The following is a 23,090-nucleotide window of genomic DNA, read 5'->3' as shown; positions in this document are numbered from 1 at the left end:
CATTAGTGGCTTCTATACAAAACCCAGAGAAACACTCTCACCCTAAACAACTACTTCACCTAGCCTGTCACAGCCAATCTTGAATCTACTGCCCAGTCAGTCAACCCAAGCAACCAATAAGGTCCGAAGGCTCTTTGGAGCTCCTCCCCTGAAGTACCACACTGGAAAATTCAATAGAAACCAAAATTCAGGGCTGGGTTCTGAGCTCTGGTCCTTTATGGATGGCTGTCTGAGAACACAGCCCTGCTCACAGAACATAAATACAGAATGGAAAAGTTACAACAGAATGTAATTTTCTACAGCTGAACACAGCTTCTGTAGCTTTGAGCAAGAAGCCTAACCTCAGTTTCTTCAGTAAGAATCACTGCTTGTACGAATGCACTGGTGTATCATTTTAGGCCCTGTGAAAAGGGCATCTCCTCAGTACCTAAATAAGGTCATTTTAAAATCACTTTGGGTTTAAGCTACGATTAATTCATATTTCCCAATTACACAACAGATTTAAGAATCTCTGCGTTAGCGCTCAGTCAGCGGAGCACCATGCTTCCTCGGATTACAATGCACATAGGCTGCTTCTTCAACAACTAACCCTGTGCCTCATTCCAAAATGTTATTGTCATTTAGCAGATGCTCTCATCCAGAGCTACTTACACAGGCTCAACATAGTTTTTACTGTGACTGATTACTTCAGAGGGGTTTGACAAATGTTAAATAATAATTTACAACCATAATGTTCCTGCATTGATATTCATTTTATAATCAGTATCTGGTTCATGTAGTGATTGATTCTGAACAAAAAGTAATAATGAAAGTAAAATACCCATTTTTTAATTCCAGCTTCCTTCAGACTCTAGAGCCTATGAGGAAACTGACAGTTTGACACCCATGTACTGCGACATTCAGTGTCTCTCCAAAATGGCGAACATTAGTGTCTTTCTACTGGACATGCTCACATACAGAGCTCGAAGCTGCATTCAACATCGGCTTCAAACTCTGAGGTAGCGCCTAGGTGTGATTTTTATGTTGGAACGATTCTCGTGTACAAAGCACAACCGGAGTTGAATTTGGATCGCAGTCAGCATCCATGACACAAGCTTCCATATGCATTATTTATATGCATAGGAAGTGCACAAAACTCTGTGAGGTACACCCAAAATCCAGGGGGGGGGGGCGTTGAAGGCAGGTAAACAGGAAGAGATTTGCTCTGGAAGAGCAAGCGTGAACAATGACTGACCATTTGTCAGTAATTATCGTTTATATAATGCTTGAGATGAAGTACCATGTGTCCCAACATGATGAACAGCGTTTAGATGTTTCACTCCTCTGGACATGATAAAGGAATGGGGAAAAATAGCACTCTTCCCTCTTCTCAGTGCAGCCCAAACTAACAAAGGGCTCACTTTCTCATTTGTTACCAGAATGCTGGCCCTAAATCCTTTTGCCCAAACAAGAAGGGTGGGGTCAGGGTGGGTTTAACATATCTGTGACCACCTTTTGCTTTTAAGCAAAGTGAAGCCTTGACTGTTGGTACAGAATTTGAAGGCAAGAGACCACTTGAAGTTGCCTTTGAAGTAAATGTGTGGGTGTGAACACGATTACTGGGGCGGGCTACCAGTACAGTGCTGTTCCCCCACCTCTACCATCACCTCTACCACCAACAAGAAGAGGCCACCCCTCTTCTACCTGAGGGGAACAGAGAGGGAAAAGAGGTAGAGAGGGGCATACTCTTCCCAGTCGCTCACCCATGTGGGAGAGGTTTAGTGTAGAGCTGTTTAACCTATCCAGCATGTTAAAAAATAACCAATTCAAACAGACTCCATGCCAAATCGAGCACTTTTCTAGTAACAAACAGAAAGCATACATGTCTGTGTTGTACAGATACTAAACCAGTAGAAAGGGCAAATAACACAGCAGGTAGGGCTGCTGACATCAGAACTCAGGAAGGGTGGCAGCGTAGGGACCGGTAACTTGTCACACACAGATTTGGTCATCGTCATTCAGCAAATTCAGCCCTCCATGAACTTTGATTACGTACCCTGTTGAAGACATGGCAATTCCTGCACTTCAGCCTAAACCCCCCCGCCCCTTTCCAACACACACACTCACAGGCTCCCTAGTCATCATCCAGCACCTCTGTCTTGATCTCGTTGCCGCCCCCGCCCTGTCGGGCCAGCGCTAGGATGCTGTGGTTGACGGCAGCCATCTCCACGGCGAGCGTGATGGGGTCCTGGTGGTCGCCGTGGCCGTTGCTTTCGTCCTGGAGGGAGGAGGGAGACCAGGAGACAGCGGTCAGTCTGGGGCTCTCCGCCTTCCCCTCCCCCGCACCCTGCCGTCCGGGCAAGGCCCCCCTCTGCGGTCGTGCCCTGCCTGAGCTGGGCTTGGTCGACAGCCAACTGGGCAGCAAAACGGGCACCTATAATTACAAGAAGGTTTTTTTTTTTTTAGTTTCATTTCTTCTTAGGTCTAAATTTGGATGCTTTATTTGAATATTTATTTGATGAAAATATTTCTCATGTACATTGTGGCCTCTATGCTGTCAAACTGACACTCACAACACTTACCTACTGTGTGCTGTTACACTTGACAAACACTGTCAACCCTGAGTATAACATTTGTCCAGTGTGTGCCATTACACACCTTATGATTTAAACATCGGCTTAATCAGAGCTTAAGTAAAATGCCTACAAGCATCAAATAGGAAAACTCTAATAAAAATCATATGCACAGAAGAAATGTGACTAAGCGACGTGGAAATTTGGTTGTCCTTGTGCAGCAAGATGCATGTAATCATCTCCTGTAATGCCACATATATCAAACATTGTGTGTACAACACACCCTCTCAGCAGCCAACACTGACCATTACACAGACAATTGTTCTCTTTTGCATGGACGTTTTGAGATTTTGGTCATGTCATTGATTATACGTTTTTGCTGCCAATCTGATTAAGTGATTACTCATGACTAACAGTGACAGACTTTAGCATCTAACCCATTGCATTAAACACTGTCGCACCTTATCAGTCAGAGAGGAGATTAGGCAGAGTTTGGTGAAGATCAATGGAGAAAAACAGAAGAAGGAACAAGTAAATGTCACTTTTCTAGAGACTACTGCATTTTAACCATATAAGATACTATACGGTGGAGACTGGAGTAAGTGAGTGTATTGTTTTTCACCAGCTGGACTGTACAAGTTAGGAAGGTAAGAAGATGTACAAGGTAAGAAGATTTCTATTATGGCAGGTGCACTGATGTTCCTCTCCACAGCTGAACCAATGACAAATGTGCTGCAGGAAGCTGGATTTTCTGATGGAGTATATCTGGTGCGAGATATACCCCACAGAGCATGACAATGTAGTTACTGAGCTTGTTGTCATGACTTGTGGCTGCCTAGAACAAAGCTTGCCATTGACAGACTACAGTACTGCACCTTAGTAATATACTAACACTAATATACTGATGGCACGACAGCATTGTTCTTTTTATAAGGGTATATTAGTTCCATGCAGTGTTTTTCCATCTTGATTTCCACGAAGCTTCACATTTAACTGGTTAGACAGGCCATCTACTGTGCCTACTCCCCTTCCTGAGGAAATGATGAGACTGAGCTTCTGTGGCAGTCACTCAAGCGTATACTGGTCAATCATGTTTGATCCGTTAACGGAACTGAAGCCAAAAAACAACTACTCAATAACCAATACCTGTGTGCCGTATTTTTCAAAAAACCTAGTGTGAAATGTGAAACAAACATTTCTACACATGGTCAAAGTATAGATATAAATACATGAGTCATTCATAAGATGCATGTTATGATATGTTTTCAAAATAAACTCAGTAAAGCTGAGTGAGATTCTTGCTCATTATAGTGGTGCAAATCTTAGTAAAAAGGCGTCCTCCCAAACACAAAAGACTGCTTTACATTTGCTTTTGTATAGCACAATGGACATAAAGGTAACTGCTGAAATAAAAGAAACACCAACATTAAGTGTCTTAATAAGGTGTTGGGCCATCATGAGCCACCAGACCAGCCTCAACGCATCTTGGCATAGATTTTACAGTTACTATTTTGTTTGGAACTCTATTGGAGGGATGTGACACTGTTTTTCTACAAAAAACATAATTTGGTGTTTTCTTGATTGTGGTGGGCAACACTGTCTCAGGTGCCTCTCCAGAAACTCAACATAAATGGGAGTTAGGCTGAGATCTGGTGGATGAACCATGGCATATGATTTACAGCAATTTCATGCTCATCAAAACCATTAAACTGGCAACCTTTGGGTTACAAGCCCTGCGCCTTATACCATACTGCTGCCCATAGTATGCCCACAAAGGTGTGCTGTTGTTGAGTATTCAGCGGCCAGCTTTAATTTATTCTTTGTTAGATACAGTAAAATTACTACTGTGGTTCTAATAAAGTTGTAACAACTCTTTCAGTGCTTATTTAATAAGTTAATTTGCCTTTTTTTTCCACAATGATAACAGTTTTCGTACGTCTAGCATACCTGTGTGGGCGATGACAGGTCAATTCTGCCGAAACCAAAGGATCTGGGTACTGGTCTCTTTTCAAGAAAGGTGACATCACAGCCCTGAAATGGTTTATGAAATTCATGTCTGCATTTTGCAACACTGTGATGATTTGGAATCCTCCCTTGGCACACAAGTAGTATGAAACAATCCAGTACGTGAGCACTCCCCTCCCTTGATGAGCAGCTCACAGCTCAACCAAAGCAGACTACTCACAATGAGATCAGGAATGGATTGTTCCATGTATCTGGGAGGGGGGCTGTTTGATGATTCATTTATTTCAGCACAATGTCACTTAAATCTAACCTGACAACACAAACAAGCAGTGGTATTAATGGCACACTATATTAGAAATGTCCCCAGTGAGCAGTTACCTGCTCGGAGTAGTCGTTCCCATCGATATCGTCGCTGTTAGAATGACCTCCTGGGCTCTGCACATCTATCCCATGGTTCTCCAGGATTGTTGCTTCTTCAAAAAAAAAAAAAAAAAACAACCAAAAAAAGAAACTTTCCCTAATATGTCAGAGGCTCGCCATAACTCGCTGGCTCACTACTGAGTCTGTACAGAGGAGCATTACAATGAATGAAGACATCAAGGATTCCTGTCTGGATGGAAAATTCTGGTGCAAAGATATTCAGTTCTGCGTCATAACATCTGCGTCAGATTCCCCAACTTAGTTTTTCTTGCCAATGTTTTTTTCAGGAACTGGGCTCCAATTAGTACGATTCAAGGTTATTCTGGACTGCAGTAGAACTGAAAATAACTGATGTGTTTCAGCTGATAAAGTGAATGTCTTGGCATGCATCTGTGAGAGTTTAGTTCACTGTGCCTCTTGTTAAGGGGAAACCAGATGCCGCTGTGTCCAAAAGGGCCCCAAGATTCCCCCTCCCTCCACCTCAGCCAGGGCCTGACGTGTTACCAATATTGGCTCTCCTCTTGATCTCCTTCCGTCGATTTGCAAACCAGTTGTAGACCTTCAGGGAGGTGACCCTCTCCAGTTCTGACAGCTTCTTTCCTGGAAGAAATGGATGAAGCCTCAGATGAAGCGGGAAATACAGGCCAACATTCGGAGCTGCAGCGGAGACTAGAGTCATTATTGGGAGTATTAAAATGGCAAATATGTGAGTAATGCTGTGCCTTCTACTCCTCAGTCTCTCCTCGCATCGTGCCTGATTTTACTGACAGATGCTGGCTTATATGCTGCCTACACATATGTCTCATATAAATTATACGGGCAGTAAGTCAGGAACTGGAACTTATAATTCTGCAGCTAAACACATGTTGGAGGGCACATATTTAGTTAACAGCTGAGACATTCAACGATAAATAACTAGCCTTAAGTATGTATTTGCCTGATAATATTCTTCATTCATATGTATGCTCAGTGTGCTTGTTCATAAGCATGTCATCTGCCTTCCTGAGGTGCAGGGCATCCTGATGACATCTCATGGTTTCAGTCTCACCTGGTTTCTGTATGACAGCATTGCAGGCGTTGGCAATCTCCTCCCTCTTAGCCTCGTCAGGGTACTGGTTCTCATTGAAGTAACTGCAAAGAGAGGGTGGATCCGGAACATTTTCACCCGCACGGAGAGGAAATCAACTGAGATAAACGGTGTTCACTTTGGCTTGATTCCTGTGTGTGACTGAACATGCGGACCATGCATCACACAAAATGGAAGCCATCTCCTTATGGTGCTTGACCTCCTTAAATGTACATGTAACTTCAACTTATAATCATTATGCTGCTATTTTGGAATAACGGCACTGGAATCCAAACATTCCATTGAAAGCACAGCGGCTTGATATATAAAATAGCACTCATATGTCATGTGGTACAGCAGCCATACAGAACCAAACTTGGCTTTTTACAACATACAGAATTCTGAACCTGTTTCTTGTTGAATCATGAAACTTGATACACCCTGACACATTCCACTCCTTACAATGAAAAATCCAGCCTCAAGGACATGGAAAGCAGGAGATATTAAACAGACAATGACAATAATGTAATGTAACGTTTGTCCAGGGTCTGGATTTTACCTCATGTTGATCTTAAATGTAATGCATTACCTTCTGCAGGCCCACCCCTCCTGCAGAGGCTGTCTCACCTCTCCATCACGGCCAGGCACTCCTTCCTCCAGGTGAAGCGGCTCCCGCGTCGCAGACGGAAGCTCCCGGGGGCGGAGCTTATGGGGGGAGGGGTCTGTCTCCACTCCACATCCTCTAAAGCCAAGGGGGTGGGGCGCATGGTCAGAGTGGCACCTGGAGCGCAACGGCAACGACAAACAACAGCACAGCAAAATCAGCTGCAGCACCCGATTCCGGCCAATCACAGAGCGAGGCCAGAAATGCGTCCATCATGAACGATGCCCCAAAAAAAAAAGAATGGCTGTGTAATGAGCACACTGATTACAGCAAACCTTCTGTTTTTCCACAGGATTGGTCATTTGGTAGGCATAACACTCACATCCTTTTTCAAGGGGTAATGATAGTTTGTTTCATAATACACCAAAATCAAAGCACTTGTACCTATTCAAGAACAGGAAGGTCTTGGGTGCAAACATATTATATTGGTAGTTTTTAAACAGGGGTGCGCTCATTTGCTCTGGTCAACTATGTCCGAACTTTCACCATGACTGATGTTCCCACTGCTTGGCTGCTACCGTCTTCATGATACTTGCTCAAAAATACTAGGCAACAAATGGTGGCGAGACCCTACAAGTTTATTGATGTGACCTGATCTTTGTGAAATGTTGAAATATCAGATACTGCAGCAATACCTGAACCTGCAATATCTGGAAGTTGTACCATTCTTCAATTCACACATTGGCACATCCTTGCTATTGTTGTTTCTACCCATTGACCTCCAATACAGTCAAATCTGCTTTGAGAAGATCTGTTTCTCCACCTGTGTCCAATTGAACAATGTGACAATGTCAAGGGACTGATACTCCTTTACAGCAGGATAACAGCCCCTGACCACAGCATTTAATGAAGAAAATAGCATGACCTTCTACTGTTTAAATAAGGTTTCTGCTCAAACATTAGGCTGATTTCCCCTAAATTTATAAATAAAAAACCCTACCTTATGTTCTAACCTGTGCTGTAATGGTACCATTTTTAAGTAGAAATCAAAGCTGGACACCAGTGGAATGATACAAACACATTCCACTGGTTGTAATTGAATTACAACTCAGTCATCACATAGTCATTTCCTGGTTGGGTTCAGACTTCCTCTGTTCCTAGTGTTGTCATGTTAAAAATAATGACAGCACTGTTATGATTTGGTATTATCTAGTTACTGTGATTTTCAGTTCAAACTCTCTCCTGTCTCCAGTCAGATTTCTTTTCAGCAGCACAAAAAGACAATGCCAATGTTGACCATCCTTCTCGAGCTGTCACAAGATCCACATTTCCTGAACCGTCCTGTCTTGCTCCATTCTTGAGGTGGGCTGATCTTCCACAAAATTAAACTGCTCTCAGGTTTACAGGCCTTCTAACATAGGGGAGGCTTCTGAAGGGCGCCGCCCTCTCCACAGACCAGACAACGCGTGATGCCAGAGACTCGACACAGAGCGAAGCACAGACAGAAACCGGGACACGATCAAATGGAAATTCACACTTTAATAATGGATAGATCGGGTTGAACAGCTGAACAGCGACTGCAAGGGTGGGGACAGGGTGGTGCTCTGGCGATGGTGATGGAGGTGGGCATTACCAGGCGTGGTCTTCTCCATCTGGTACCAGCGGAAGAAGGCCCTCTTCTTCTGCTCGCTCAGGTCCGAGCCCTGTTGCAAAAGCCAATGGGAGATGCGGCTCTGGCTGATACCTAGGAGAGAGTGAGCAAAGAGCGCACACAGCTGTAGAAAACAAGAATACTCACGCCCCCCCTAAACACAAGTAACACTGCATTCCTAAATATTTGCTGCAGATTTGCAAATTTGATCTTTGCTTCATGCTGACAGTCACTGCTTTCCTACGGGAGCTCTGGGCTGTAGTTTGAGGACTGCCGTATTGTAGTGTGGGTCTTTCTTTGATTCAACGCATCAAAAAATAGTCATTGGGTCTTTTCTTTTTTCTTGACTGAAGGAGTCTTCTGCTGGGCCATGGAGGGCCACACTCACCTGTTACCTGGGCCACCACTGCCTGGGATATGCGCCGATTGCCCAGGAAGGCTTTGATTTCCTCTTTAATGAGGCTGCTGTCCCTTCTGCAGCAGTGAGACAGAGAGAGAGGGAGGACAAGAAAAACAGGAGATGGGGGAGGGGACCAGAGGAAAAAATTATATTCATTAAATGGAAGGTATGAGTCATTCTTTTTCACATTTACTCTGAGCGCTGATAAAAACAGCCATTTTTTCATAAATTTGAGCTGTACATATGAGGGCATATTATCAGAATGCCTATCAGTAATGTCCTTGACACTTTGCTCAGTACTTCCAATGTGGACATGGAATTCACTGGAAATGAAAAAGTAAATTCAAAACAGGAAAAGGAGTAATGCACTGAAGCAACCTGACTTTCTTGATATTAAGCAGATCAAATTAGGAAGGCCAATGTCATGTGACATGCAAAGCCAGGGTCAGCAATTACTCTGATCGGGGAACACTACCGCGTTTGCCAAAAATCCTTTCTCTTGTCATGTGCCTTACGTCCACAAACCTCATGAGCTCCTCCACCTTGTCCTCGATCTCCATCTCGTCCTCGGGCACTTCGTAGCCGTAGGCACGTGTGGATGCAGCGCTGCTGACGGGGAAGCGGGGCGGGGACAGCTTCCCGTTGGTTGCGGCGGTCGAGGCGTCGCGGCCGTTCTGGGACACGACGGCGGGGGAGACAGAGGCGCAGGTGGCGGGAGGGGGCGGGGAGGTGTCGTAGCTGTTGCTGGGCGACGGGGACAGGGCGCCGTAGAACTGCGTCTGGGTGGCGATGGTGGTGGTGGAGGAGGAGGAGGACGAGGCGGCCACCACGTTGTTGGAAGAGGACGTGGAAGAGGTGGTGTTGCTGGCGCCCGGGCCCGCCGCCGCCCCCGTCCCGACGCAGGCAGTGCGGCGCCGGCCAAACTTCTCCCCGTGTTCACGGTCCAGCCGGTCCAGGGTGTCGAGCGCGTGCAGGATCTCCTGCTTGGTCAGGCCCGTCCGGCGAAGCCGCTGGAGCAGGTCGATCTGCTCAATCGTGAAGCGGGGCTCATCCGTGTAGTGGGACATTCTGGGAGACAGGAGAGGACAAGAAAATGTAAGCGGGAGAAAAAAAAAAAAACATTTGTCACATAGCAAACCTAGAGTCATCTTGATATTTTACAGGGGAAAAAATCTTAAAAAGGCTAGACAATATTTGTACTGTTTTCAGTTGTGTAATGGTTAAAAAAAGGGGGTAAACTGTAAGTTAGTGGAGGCCACGAGTAGCCCAGTGGCAGGGTGTAGCACTATAAATAATTTGCATGATGTGCTGGTGCTACTCCATATCAGACATCAGACATTTTATTTCAAGGCTTTGATGCATGCCAGCTATTTGCATCCTACCAATTTGCAGAGCAAATACTGTGATTTCAAATCCCTTCCCAGAGTCTGCTTACAAGCACCCCTGCAAGTTCTGTGGGGTAAGGCTGTTTGCAAGCTGGATTCGAATCTTGTTTCAAGCAAATTATATTTGATAAAATCCTTGATAATAGAAAAAGGGTTTGCTTAAAAAAACAAGAACAGCTAAGAAGTGTCTGATTACTAGCACCCCTACAGCATCTAAACAATGATCTCAGGTTTGCACTCAAAATCTATCTACTGCAGATAAGCAGTAGCATGGGGGCAGCTATTTAAGTCCCCGCTTTGCAGCTAAAATGTTCTGTCACAAAATCCTATGCTTGAAAAAGAGGGGGAAAAAAAACAGAGAAACAAACAATATCTCTGCCAAGAGCCTCTTAAATTTCCATGTCATTATCTTTCTTGGGAATAAATTGGCTAGATAGCCAACTAGCTATATGAGTATATGTTTTCAAAACAATTCTGAGAGAGAGAGAGACAATTAGCAACATAATTTAATTTACAGCAACACATTTACCATGCAACATAAAACAACAAGGAAAACCATCTGATAGCAATTCACAATGTTCCAATATTATCATTCCCTTTCAGTTTGTGGTTGTCCCATTACACCATACACAGCTGGCTGGCTAGCTATGTTGGCAAATAAGACTTGGTCCTATAACCAGGTAATACCATCAACAGTTAGGTGGAGCATGCATGCTAGTTCAGGCTTGCAGATACTGAATGGCCTGTTTATGGGCTGTGGCTGCTACCATTATGAGTCACTATCTACAGTAAAGGGTTAGTGGAACCTCACTGCAATCAGTACTCCAATGACTAATAGGCACAGAGTAGTATTTGGCAATAGAAATGAAGTTAGAAATGCACTTGCAAGTGGAGGTGTACTTGAGACAATCTGAGACAATACTGCTTACAGAGAATGAACCCCTTAGTCTGTCAAACTAATGCTAACAAAGGTGTAAGTATGGGCCCCATTAACAACCATAAGATATAACATTTGAGCTGCCTGTGTTGGATATGAGCCATAAACAACTATACTAAACACTTTGTATTAGTAAAGTAAATGACAAGAAGAAGTGCACCTGAAACAAAGGAACCAGTGATAAGCTCACTTAAAAGAGAAGAGAATGCCCGCACTGTAAAACCCTGTCGTTGCTGCCACAGTGACGTTATTTTTGCTGGAAGAACATGCCACAATACTGGATAAAAATAACAATTTCTCTTTAAATTCATGAGAGAATCCTTACAGACATGGCTGTGAGGAGAAGGGAAAGGCAGATAACCACATTAAAAAGAGGGAAAATGGAGAGAGAGACAGAGGGAGAATGAGAGAAAATGAAATGATTGAACAGTCCTCAGTGGCTGGCACCAAGCAGACAGGCAGACAGGCATACAGAGACCCGGTCCACAAAGCCCTGCAGTCTACTCTCTGGACCTCCCCAGTGCTGCAGTCTGTGTTTGAATCAGAACATTTAACCTGTTGTAAACGCACGAATACATCATGTTTGTATTCAATAGTAGTTCCAATATCATCATCATCATCATCATCATCTTCTAGAACCACATCTTTCTCTGACTCATAGTCAAGATTCACACTTACTCTGACTGGCTGAATCTCCTGGCTCCTGCAAAAAAGTGTAAAGAAACCCCCCGCACATTTCTTTTGCTTCACTGCCAGATAATGTAAAAAATCCATATCCTAGGACCAACATAGCCCTCTCTCCATCTTCCACTGGGTTCCCACTCTGTATTCCATCTCATAACTGTACAGTGTTCTTGTGAAGCCTTGAGTTTCTAACTGTTAAATTTGTTACTTGTCATTTTAATATCAAAACATATTAATATGCATTTATGTCAGTAAAGAAAAGCAATTCTTTGCACTGAGAACAAACAGCAATAACTCCCTATTGCCTCTTCAATGTTGCTGAAGGCAAAAAAACAAGGCATTTTTTTCAAAGTCAGTCTTCAAGAGACAATTTCAGGCATTATACTGTTGACCTGTTTTAAATACAAGTCTACCTTCTGCTTCTTGCTACCTTCTGACTCTATTCTGCAATCTTAGATTGACATTCCCTTAAAGGAATTTTAAATCCGGTGTGAGCATATCATATACACTGAATCTCATACTAGAGAAAAGTGCAAAGTTGACACTGTGTTTCAGAAACACCAAAGTACAGCCTGCACTTGTGCCTCAAAAACAATTTATGTCTGTGTGACACACAGCTCTGGCTGAGTTCTGCGTTATATTCATTTTTTATTACTATTTTTTGTGATTTTGCTTCTTTGTCTGTTTCTACGTGAGAAGCAAAGGCCACCTTCCTGACAATCCCAAACAGAGAAACGTGAAAATAAACTCACACATAATCTCTATACATAAATTCATTACCAACTGCTCTACCAAGCCAAGCAGGCTGTTTAAGCATCAGAGCCCCAACACAGCGATTAATTATCTTTAATCTTAGAGAAAACATCTCCAAATCTACTGACACAGAGATGCTACCAGTTGCCAAGCGACACAGACACTTGAAAGATGTACTTTGGATGGGGGGTACTGTGGTGGACAAATACTGATGATTGCATGAGCAATGGGACTACAGTGATGTTAAGCCCTTACTCATATTACTGTATGGACATAACAGGAGTAACTAAGGACAGAAGGATTAACATGGGATCAGCTGCTTAGAATGCAATGAAATTTAGTATGCAGCCCTCTCGTCTGCAAATGAAAGCTTTTATTCCTATTCTTTCCCCAACGGTTCTTTGTTATTCTTCTTCCCCAAATCTCTCTGGGTACAAAGTGATTGGGGACAGAATTTTCTGTGGAGAACAAAGGAGACAAAAAAACGAACTCAGTAAATACAAATAACATATGCCCATATCTTAAATGCTTTTGGGAGGGGACTGCAGTAACTGTTTTAGAACTGAAAGCCTTCATAAAAAAAAACTGCATTAGGTGGAATTCCAAACATAACATTAAACTGATTCCCTTATGTGCTGTCTCATGCAAAATGGGGATGTGTGCCCAGGAAGTGAACAGGGATGATTTCGGAAACGGCTAATCGCAGGAGCTGTGATGGAATCAGATCATTACGTTTCCTTTACAGGGTCAAATACAATTTAACCCCGAGCCTAGCAAATTGAGGAACGCCAGTTCCGATTCCACGCTGATCTGCCGTGGAACCGACCGTATAATTACAATCGCACTAGGAACTGACTGTAATAAGGCACACTGGATTTAATAAATTCCCATGATGCCCCAGGAAGTTGCTTGTGCTCATAATTTAAACTAGTTTTATGTCTGATGAGGGAACAACCTGACATGTTATCATCATGCTTGTGCAAACTGCATAAACTAAGCACCCCAACCCCCAGAGGAAAGAAAACTGATTTTTTTTTTTTTCTTTTTTTTTTTACTTGTAACAGAGGTGAGATAAGGCAATCTTTTGGTCAAAGCCCTTTGGCAGCTCAATATATAGCCGCAGTCATGTAATTAACAAATACATGCAGTCACCATAGAGTAATCCACCGCTATACAACATTAGTTATTAATCTAGGCCACCTTTGTTTGTCAGCAATCAATTCAGTTGAGACATTCAGTTCAAAACCATCTCTCCTTGAGGCTACCAATCAATCTGAAACTTGAAAATTACATTCAATTCAATTCATTTTTATTTGTATAGCACTTTTTACAACACAAGTTGTCACAAAGCAGCTTTACATTGTTCCCAGGCCTGAGACCCCCTGAGAGCAAGCCTAAGGCAACAGTGGCAAGTAAGAACTCCCTATCAGGAAGAAACCTTGAGCAATCATACTACATGATAAATTAAGTTGTCAACAGAAAGAAATAGAACGAAAATACAACATTTTATGGATCTTATATGGAAAAAATCACTGAGGAACAAAAAAATGTACAGATTGAACAGGGATGATGTAAACTAGTGGTTGCCAGAACTAGATGATGGCCTCGTTAAGATTTACTCCACTGAGGATTTGACTCTCAATGGCAATAAAATTAAGACTGTAAATTCCATGAAATTTCTTTCAGCAGAGGAATTCCTTACTCTGTGTCTAATAACACCTTTTGTGCTTGCTTAAACACTCTGCCATATATTTTACCACTGTACCTGTGCCCACAAGGGCATAGCAGCAGGTAAATCACATCAATACTGTGGGATTTGATGGACAGAAAAGTTTACCCATCATGGAATAAAAAAAGAATTGGATTTCACTGTGTTATTGCAGGAGGAGCCGACCGTCTGGAGCCAGGTTTCACTCTGTCTGTCGGTGCTTTATTGCCAGTTCAGGACAGGTGATAAGGCTAACTGAATGCACCTGGAAAATCGATGGCATATGTATGACATGTGCACTGATGCATATGATTGCAAATCACAAATGCCTGCTGGCTTTGCCAATCACATATCTTAGGCAGCTTTCCTTAGCTATCAGTACTTCTCAGTACTATCAGTACCACTTATCACAATAACACAAAAAAACCTCCGACTCCTCCTTAACCATAGTCCATGCATTTCCTACACTTGTATTATCGTGCGGTTGTTTAGCATGCTAAATAACCACATTATCGGTTATACTTATTATTATGTCATACACAAAATGTTACACCGGGGTAGCTCTATCATGCACTAACTATAAAAATATAAAAAGCAGGATCAACCTTATGTATTTTTTGGCTCATCAAAGTGTCACAAAGATAGATTAACTGACCGCACAAGACTATTTATTTTATTATATTGTGCATTCATTTGGAAATTAGCATATTAACCTGTCCAGTTACATTTTGAAACCTAGTGATCAGCACAGGACTAAATATTCTATGGTAATACATGTATATCAATTTTGATATATAGCAAATGTATACGAATAAAGTCAAATCAACCACTGGACGATGGACTGGTATTGCAAACAAAAATTAACTTAGAGAAAAGACGAGTTGTAAAAAAGAAAAACAAAACTGCTGAAAAAGCCTGAGCCTCAAAATTCCCTTCAGTATTTGGTGGTCTATCGTAGAGTTAGGCAAAAAAAGCAGCTGATAAACTTTTGTGGATTTTTTCGTGGGAGTAAGTTACCGCTTCAATGCTGAACAAAGTCACCTAGGCTGCAGGTTTCCTTGGCATTCTCAAAGGCGTAGTTAGTGCAGTATATTAGCTAACTAGCTAGCTAGCGAAAGACTAATTGGAAGCGCAACGCCCATACCCTGGTACTTCAGAAAGAACGAACTAGCTTGATTCCTAGCTACCTGTACATCCCGTATTGGTAAATGCTGCTTGCTAGCTAATGTATCACAATGACAAAAACACACGTAGCAAGCTTGTTAGCCAGATACAAATAATTTGTTAGATAGCTAGCTTGACACTAGCAGGAAAGCTAGACTAGCTACCTACCCAAGACCTACATACATAACATCAATTAGCTAACTGGTCAGACTGCACCCTCTCCATCCTATGTATTACCAGATGTAAACTGATAAGTCGAAAAGCTAATTAGACATTAAATGGCCAGCTATCTAGCGGTCTCTCTGGCAACATGCCACCGTAGTTAGCTCGCTTGCTAACGTTAGCAGCCGCATGCAGATACAACAAAAGTCAAACCAATAGTTCACTACGCTAGCTGTCTGTATTGCAAAGACTGGTTTGATGTTGTTAGCTAACGCTACTGTAGGTTGCTAGATGTAACCCTAACTAAGAGTTACAGCTGGCTGGCAAAATCGTTGATGCACTGTATGCTTTGCAATTAATTATATAGCTGGCTATCTATCTTGTGCTAGCAAACTTGTTAACGTTGGATAGCTACGCATAACTACCTACGCTGTCTTCATACTTTTCCCATACAGCAAGCAGTGTGCTGAATCAACAAATGCAATGCTTTGTTTCATTAGGCGCATAACTAGGTAACTTGCATGTTATCCGTTAACGGTAAACGAGTACACGGCAGTAGTGATAGCTTGATTGCCAGCTAGGTAGCAAGCTAGTTTTGCAAGCGAACTGTTGGCTGGCCAGCTAGCTACAGACATTGGAATGTCGGAGTGGCTAGCCAGCTAGCTAGCAAGGTAAATAAAGTCTTACCTTGACGGTCTTTGAATCTAGGGCCCCCGCCCGCCACACCATTAACAGGACAATATATTCGTCCGAAATTTATTTCATTTACTACTGTTACTAAGCATGCAGCAACAATTTTCGCAAAGCCTTGCTGCTTTCTTTTTACCTCCTATTTTGATTGCAAATCGAGGCGAGACTCCTTTGCCTTTGTCTGCTTGACAGCAGCCATATTGACATTAACAGACATCTGCTCAGGGTTTCACGGGAATCGTAGTTCGTTTATCACAGATTGAGGGTGTGTTTTCTATCAAGACTCCCAACTGGTCTGCACGTACGACCTGTATTTACACTAGAGCCCTCATATAGGCATAAGAAACTTTTACTTGCCAAAGGTCGCAATACATCCACAGATATTCTGCACAATAATTTTATGTTGTAGATACTCTTGTAAAAAATGGTTACACACAGACAATACCCTTCCGCTATGTTGTTTTGTCAACTGATTTGTCCTCTTTACAGTGTGTGGACCTTTGACCCTTTGAGTTGTAACAGAGGTTATGTTAGGTCTGTGATAGATTTCAAACAGATTTCACAACACCTGAAAACCTGTGACCTTTTTTGCACTGAAATAACCTTGAGGCACCCCTCAGTCTGCACCGGAGCTGATCTCTGCCAGTATATATAATACTTGAAAAGGTGTCTGACTTTTACTGAAACTGTTAACTGGACAGAATGCTAAAACCAAGGGTTCTGCTTTTGCAATCCTTTAATTTGCTTTAATATTCTGCTGATTGCTCATGGCGAAAGCCCCATTCTTGGGCAGGTAAGGCCGCTGGTTGTCCTCTGCAGGTTCACGGCCTTGTATTTTATTCTCTCTGCCCAGGAGAGGTGGCTGTTTGGGTAACAGGACAGAGATGTCGCAGAGCTCTCTGCCCCATGCGGAGGCAATAGGGGAGGAAGAGCACGAGGCAGGGTAGCCCCAGGTGCAGCTCGGACAGCAGCCCCAACACGATGAACCACAGCAACACTTTCAGGACCGTTGCGCCCGTCAGCTGCCGCAATTCCAGCCAGCGGCCAAAGGCGCTGTTCCTGAACCAGCGGCCAAAATTTCTGATCCTGGAACAGCTAGGACGGCCCTGTGGAACAGAAGAAACAAGCGAAAGCGAAAAGATTCCATATTAACTTCAACCCTCCGCTAGCCTATGAACAGCTTCTTTGTAGCTACATTTTGAATTCCGTGAGAGAGAAAATACCATTCCACACATGAAACACAACTGAACAGTATACATCAAGTATACATTTTCTCATGCTGTGAGGCACCTTATGTCGATGTTTTTGCAAAGCAACACTTGAAATAAGTTCATCCTGTATGCCCAGAAAATCTGCTAACTCCGTTAGATTTGACCTAGCTAGCAATCCGTTTTTTCATTCTCTGAAAACTTGTAAGTGAATTGTTAGAAACTTTCCATTGTTGATCATCAAATATTTAATTTTATTTAAAAAAAATAAATAAAACAGATGTACTGCTAAGTAAACCCTAATTCTAAAAGATTCTTTTACAGGTTCAGTAAAGGCATAAACCATTGGGAAGTCTCAGAAATGGTAATGCTTATTACTATTACCGCAATTAAAGTAGTAAAGTAAAGTAATACAAATTTAAGTTCATTGGTATACATGTCATTTAGTCCACATATGTGGCATCGTTTTAGCCAAAGGTGGTCAGTGTCATGTTACCACACTTTGATTCCTTTCAGGGCTGCCCACCATGATTCCAATTCAATGAATGCTTTCTGTATTCTTTTCTGAAATTTGTTCTATTGGAGCTGACTTCAGTGAAATTTTAATGTGCCCCAACCACTCCCTGGCATGGTTTTCCTGTTAGTTCATAATGGAAAAATGAAATGTTGAATCACCTTTGGCTCATTGGTTTTACATAAGGATATTGAAGACAACCCCATCACCCATGTGTGCCGAGTGGATGCATGACTGCAGATTTCAAATAAACAAAAATAAAATAAAACAAAAATGATAATACTAAGAGTGCAAGAGAGCATTTTTGCAGATTGAAAATAAGGAGCAGGTTCATTAACGTTGTTCCAATAAGTGAGGTTTCAGAAATAAAGATTACAAAAAACTACAATGAAATCATAAAAAAACCTGTGCCATAGTTAATAATTTGAATCGCTACAGCTTTTTCAAACCAATTGCTTCCAGTAGGTTACAGCTTTGAAAGGCTTATTTTTCCATCATCATCACCCACAATCCACTGTTGTAGTGAACCAGGATGTAAAGGGAAGATTGCAGATTTACAGGCACTCTTTCAAAGAAGCAGCTACGCAGTCTATGTCATCTGATGTTCCAGCTATCGTTTTACTTTAATTGCGCTATAGCATTTCCCAGAATAGCAGGAAGTTTGTTTTGTGATAACTGTTCCCTTTGAAATGGAGAGATTGTTGTCAGTAGCCAATGAGCTGCCCCCACATAAAATCTGGGCAAATATTCAAAGGTAAATCATTTCCTCATGGCTGGATTTCTGTCTGATCTGCACTCATTAGCCTGAAAGGCTAAAGTGACCAGCTGACTGGCATCCAGTCTCACACAGGATAGTAGTTATTTCAAACTCAATCTAGCAACAGTATCTAACAGAAAATGAAAAATGAGAGTATAAGAATTTTAATGAACACAACAGGTCATTCAGTTCCTTCAGAGAAGTCATTGATCCTTTTGCCTACATTGTGAAGTATATGGTACTGTGTGAGGGCTAGTCTTGAACACTCAAAGGGTCTCTGCAAATCATGGTAAACTATTCCATATGCATTAGCATTGGCAATGACCCTCAAACATCCCTTATTTGTCCACGAAGGAACCATATCTTATTATTCTCACCTCTGGGTTCAGCTTGGATTGTTCACTCTCTGTCACAGGAACCCTCTGCCTCTCTGGTACTAAGGGTTGACGGTAAGGGTATCTCTCCCACATATCTGCACGATTCTCCCTCGCTGCCACATGTCTACCTGATTTCCTCCGCAAAACTCTAGGCTCCAGACACTGCTCCTCCATTTTCAAATGTGCTGTAAGGCAGTTGTTTTAATTAATCTTTTTTCACAATATTCACAATTCAAATACAACTTTTCTGCAGAACTGGCACTGAGTGATAGCTGGTTCAATGAAATACTGTGATTTGTCCTACATAGTTTCTCTTTTCAAATAATCATGGAGAAAATTTAGATAAATTTAGAAGGCACTAAACCCCACCAGGTGTTTAAATGTTGTATTTATATAACTTATTTAAGTAGTAGTAGTAATAATAATAATAATAATAATAATAATAATAATATAAATCAGTCATTTTGGAGAGTTTTTACTTATGGTCTTTCCACATCGTGAAACCCAATGTGGTTTCATAAGAAAAATAGATGCTGTTGTGGCCGAAAGTGCTAGTTACTGTGCTCTAGGTGCGAATGTGCTCTAACACAGCAACACAACTGTATCGCAGTAACTATTCCGTTTTTTTGTGTGTGTGTCTTATGACTGTGATATAATGGTAATGTACTGTTTGCATTTGAAAAACTACTCTGTAATACTAATTAGCTGCATATTAGCTAATTTATTCCTGCTCAAAATAGGGGCATGTGAACTCGCTACCTAATCAAGCGATTTTAAGTTAAAAAGCTCCGCAAACGCTGAATGTACTCAAACAAGCTAACAAAGTTAATATTATATTACTACGCCTGCAGCGCCACCAATTGGAACAACTTGCGAAATTAACTAACGTTAAATAGTTAATTGACATCTGTTTCATTGTCATTATTACTATCAACACTTCTATTTTTACAGGCACAGGTGAATATATATATTTTTTTAATTGAGCTAGCTATCGGTGGACAGCCTTATTTGCAAAGATGAGTCGTCTCATCTTTGTAATCATCTGATTACTTGGAATTTACCTGTCTGAGCAGCGATGAGTTGAATAACTAACGTTAACCTAACGTCAGTGCTACCTCTCCGCAGTGGTGTTTCAGCTTTAGATAACGTTGATCAGCTACCTGTCTAGCAATCTTTTGGCACCGTTCTTTTCGCGATCGCTTTTTTTTTGCTTTCACTAAGCAACCACAAACATAAGACGGTACATTATAAACCATTTATCGTTACTTCACTTACAGTTAAGCTAGTTAGGTGAAAAAGACATTGGATGACATTACTAACGGTCTTATTTCGGCATCCTGGCGTTTGTACGTAACAGTGCGACAGTGTTTGTACGTAATCATCACGAAATATCTTGAATCACAACAATGCTGACAGCTCCCGTTGCTCCCGTTCTTTTGGTAATCCGGGAACTAACGACATAATCATGCTCGAAAGGATTAATCGAACCACGGCAACTAAAATTTCCATTGCTTGCTTTTCCTCCATCACGTTATTATTAATATTTGGGCACAATTACAATGACCTTTTCAAAATTCAGCCCGCTCTTTCTTTAACTAAGCATATTTACAAGACAGTAACCTTAGCAAAATACTGGAATAAGGATATCATGGTTTTCTAAATATTGTTTTCAACTGTTCTTATTTCTATGAATAAATGTAAATGTATTTCTGTTATAGCTTTAAAGACAACGAAATATGCTTTAAGAAACAGTTGCCACTACCAATCGAGAAACCCCTGACGAACTTAAAACCTCAATTGAAAAAACTTTTGAGTAAACATGTAAATTTTGCTCATACACACACATATGTGAGCAAGAGAGGCCATTTAAGTCGGGATGCCAAATGGAGGGAAAACCAAGACCAAGACCTAGAGACCAACAGGAAAAGAGAAGGCTAGGGGAAAAGGCTTTGAGGTGGGAAGGTGTGGAAAGATCATGTATGTCTTGAATGCCGTGTGGGTACTTTAGCATCCACAATTGCTTGGTCCATATCTCGTGCTAAACAGTAGGCTTCATATTTTAATGTCAGCTGTAAATATTAGCTTCATGGAAACAAACCCCTACAAAATACTAAATAAATTCTATTATATACCATACATATACAATCATCTCGTCTCTCATCCCCCTTTTTATGTGACTACAACACAAGTCAATTTCTTACTTTTGTTTGTTCATTAGCATACAGTGTATTGCTTTATCAGCAAGCCCCCTTCCTGTAGGCTCAAACCGAGTACACTCCAGTGTACTGAACTACACTGAATAATCCAGAAGTCATCCAAGAATCACTCTTTCACTCAGAGTTGAGGCATTTCCCAGGATGCTGGACAGAGACTAGAAATATCACTGATGTAGGAAGGCTGAGTTGGAGTGATCATAAACACATTATTGCATTTCACATTAATTAATTTGAAGTTGAAAATGCTTGTTTTTCAAAATTCACTTCAAAGCAAACTTGGTTCACCATTCTCTGTTCCTCAAAGCTTTATTGATTTAGTACAGTGGCAAATACATACTTATCACTGCTGTGTGACAAGGCTGCCATCCTTACAGAGACCTTGAGAGGAAACCTAGGAGAATTTAGCAAACCACAAGTGCTGTAGAAAAGTCACTCTCTCTACCATCATCACTTTATAGAGTCTATCATTCATCCGGTATGTTCTGGCGTGCCACCACAAGCAACAACACAATAAAAATAAAAGACAAGGCCCCCCTCTCACCTCATTACACAAATCTACAAAAAGAAACCAACATCGACTGCAGAAGTCCTGTAGCACAGTCTCATCTGTCTTTCTGAGAGTTCACTTTAGAAGTGGCAACACACTCTAGGGAGGGGACTCAGAGTGCAACTCATGAGTATACGCATGATGTCACTTCCTGTGCTGCAGAATCTAATTTCTCTGTGCACAAGTCTCCCTGGGAAGGCCCTCTTTCAGCCTTGGAAGCAACTTCTCCCACTCCACTGCTGGCAGATATTGGTACTGCATGCTTACTGACTGTGCAGGAGGCCAGAAAAATGACAGTGAAGCGAGGAGCCAATCAGCAGTGCCCTCTGGTCCTTGCCCCACAAAGACTGGTGATTGGCCTCTGTGGGTGTTAGTGGTCTAAGCCAGGCAGAAGGGGTGGAGAGGCGTAGAGGCAAAAGACAGAGCGGAGGGGGGCTGAGAGTGTCAGTTGACCCCTGTGACGACATTCTGGCATCGTGGGCACAGGCAGTCCGGTGACTTGGAGGTGTATCTCCGGCATCGGGGGCAGCGGGACAGGGAGGAGGGCATGGCCGCCACACTGTAAGAGCTCTCCTCACGGATGACGCCACCTATCAGAGACGGGACGAAGCGGTTAGCAGCAATCGCTCACACAGCCGTTCACAATAGAGCTGTCAATTCAATGCAAGTTGCACCTTGCACTGAGGCTTAATGAAACACCACTGTAGCTGAGGGCATCTAATATCTTTCGTGGAGTGAAATTCCATTAAGCTTGATTTGAGTGGCTTAAATAGAAATGAAAACAATGAAATTAAAATATTGGTCCCAGGAATATGCATAACAGCATTTGCAATTAATTCATAATTAAAATTTTAATTTATGATACAAATGCCACTGTTTTAGCAAATACAATGCATTTAATATATAATCAGAGAATTATACAGTTCTATGTAGACATTTATAGATTTCTTGTGTCTGGAAGATTTAGAAAGTACCATATGACATTTGTATATAACTATTGCTGGGTGGTAAGCACTGCTTGTGAGTGCATCTGTATCTGATTTGGTGATTTGGTGGTGAACATACACTGGCTTTAATTTGCACACTCACCCTCTAAATTGATGAGGAAGCTCCCCCTGCTGGTGAGTGCATCTGACGGCAGGTCCCGCGGCATGTCGCTGACCAGGGTGGTGCGCGATGACATCATCAGCTCCGTCAGCTGGGAAGTGGAGGAGGTGGGCTCTTCCTGCAGGGACTGAAAATCAGACAGAAAACATGGAGGAATTGAAAAAATGAATTTTATTAAAGCTCTTCATCTGATTGGCCTACACTTGTCCTTCTCTACTCTGTT

At 42.1% G+C, this 23,090-nt stretch overlaps 2 protein-coding genes across 8 annotated transcripts in view; both read right to left on the bottom strand.

Moving 5' to 3' along the window:
• Positions 1 to 1,462: 1,462 nt before the first annotated feature.
• Positions 1,463 to 16,341, bottom strand: LOC118786868 (homeobox-containing protein 1-like). Of its 6 annotated transcripts, none has more exons than XM_036542211.1 (10): positions 16,139 to 16,341; positions 9,184 to 9,726; positions 8,647 to 8,732; positions 8,241 to 8,351; positions 6,631 to 6,784; positions 5,986 to 6,068; positions 5,442 to 5,537; positions 4,896 to 4,990; positions 4,500 to 4,583; positions 1,463 to 2,413 (listed from the first exon to the last, which is right to left on the bottom strand). In XM_036542211.1, exons 2-10 carry the CDS (start codon positions 9,723 to 9,725, stop codon positions 2,114 to 2,116), a joined length of 1,551 nt encoding a protein of 516 aa, XP_036398104.1. In that variant the 5' UTR covers position 9,726; positions 16,139 to 16,341; the 3' UTR covers positions 1,463 to 2,113. The 6 variants fall into 6 exon arrangements, with proteins under 6 accessions (XP_036398104.1, XP_036398107.1, XP_036398106.1 ...); XM_036542214.1 differs by having other exon boundaries at positions 1,463 to 2,257; XM_036542213.1 differs by having other exon boundaries at positions 4,896 to 4,987.
• Positions 16,342 to 21,512: 5,171 nt separating this feature from the next.
• iars2 (isoleucyl-tRNA synthetase 2, mitochondrial) overlaps positions 21,513 to 23,090 on the bottom strand; it is a 12,114-nt gene continuing 10,536 nt past the window's right edge. For both annotated transcript variants that reach the window (XM_036543061.1, XM_036543062.1), the window contains 2 exons: positions 22,850 to 22,994; positions 21,513 to 22,350 (listed from right to left, as the gene is read on the bottom strand). In XM_036543061.1, coding sequence (XP_036398954.1) covers positions 22,205 to 22,350; positions 22,850 to 22,994 — 291 coding nt within the window. In that variant the 3' untranslated portion in view covers positions 21,513 to 22,204. The remainder of the gene's footprint in view (positions 22,351 to 22,849; positions 22,995 to 23,090) is intronic.

Source organism: Megalops cyprinoides, chromosome 12 (genome assembly GCF_013368585.1).
Source record: "Megalops cyprinoides isolate fMegCyp1 chromosome 12, fMegCyp1.pri, whole genome shotgun sequence".
NCBI classification, from domain to species: Eukaryota; Metazoa; Chordata; class Actinopteri; order Elopiformes; family Megalopidae; genus Megalops; species Megalops cyprinoides.
The sequence above is the reverse complement of the archived record's forward strand: the minus strand, read 5'-3'. Positions and strand labels throughout refer to the sequence as shown.

What these genes read in the sequence shown, in the direction of transcription:
- LOC118786868 (XM_036542211.1), bottom strand. Translation starts at nt 9,725, where the DNA reads ATGTCCCACTACACGGATGAGCCCCGCTTCACGATTGAGCAGATCGAC. An exon ending in TGCTGTCATACAGAAACCAG is followed by an intron (nt 5,538 to 5,985) that starts GTGAGACTGAAA and finishes CATTTCTTCCAG; the next exon opens with GAAAGAAGCTGTCAGAACTG. An exon ending in CAAGAGGAGAGCCAATATTG is followed by an intron (nt 4,991 to 5,441) that starts GTAACACGTCAG and finishes TTTTTTTTGAAG; the next exon opens with AAGCAACAATCCTGGAGAAC.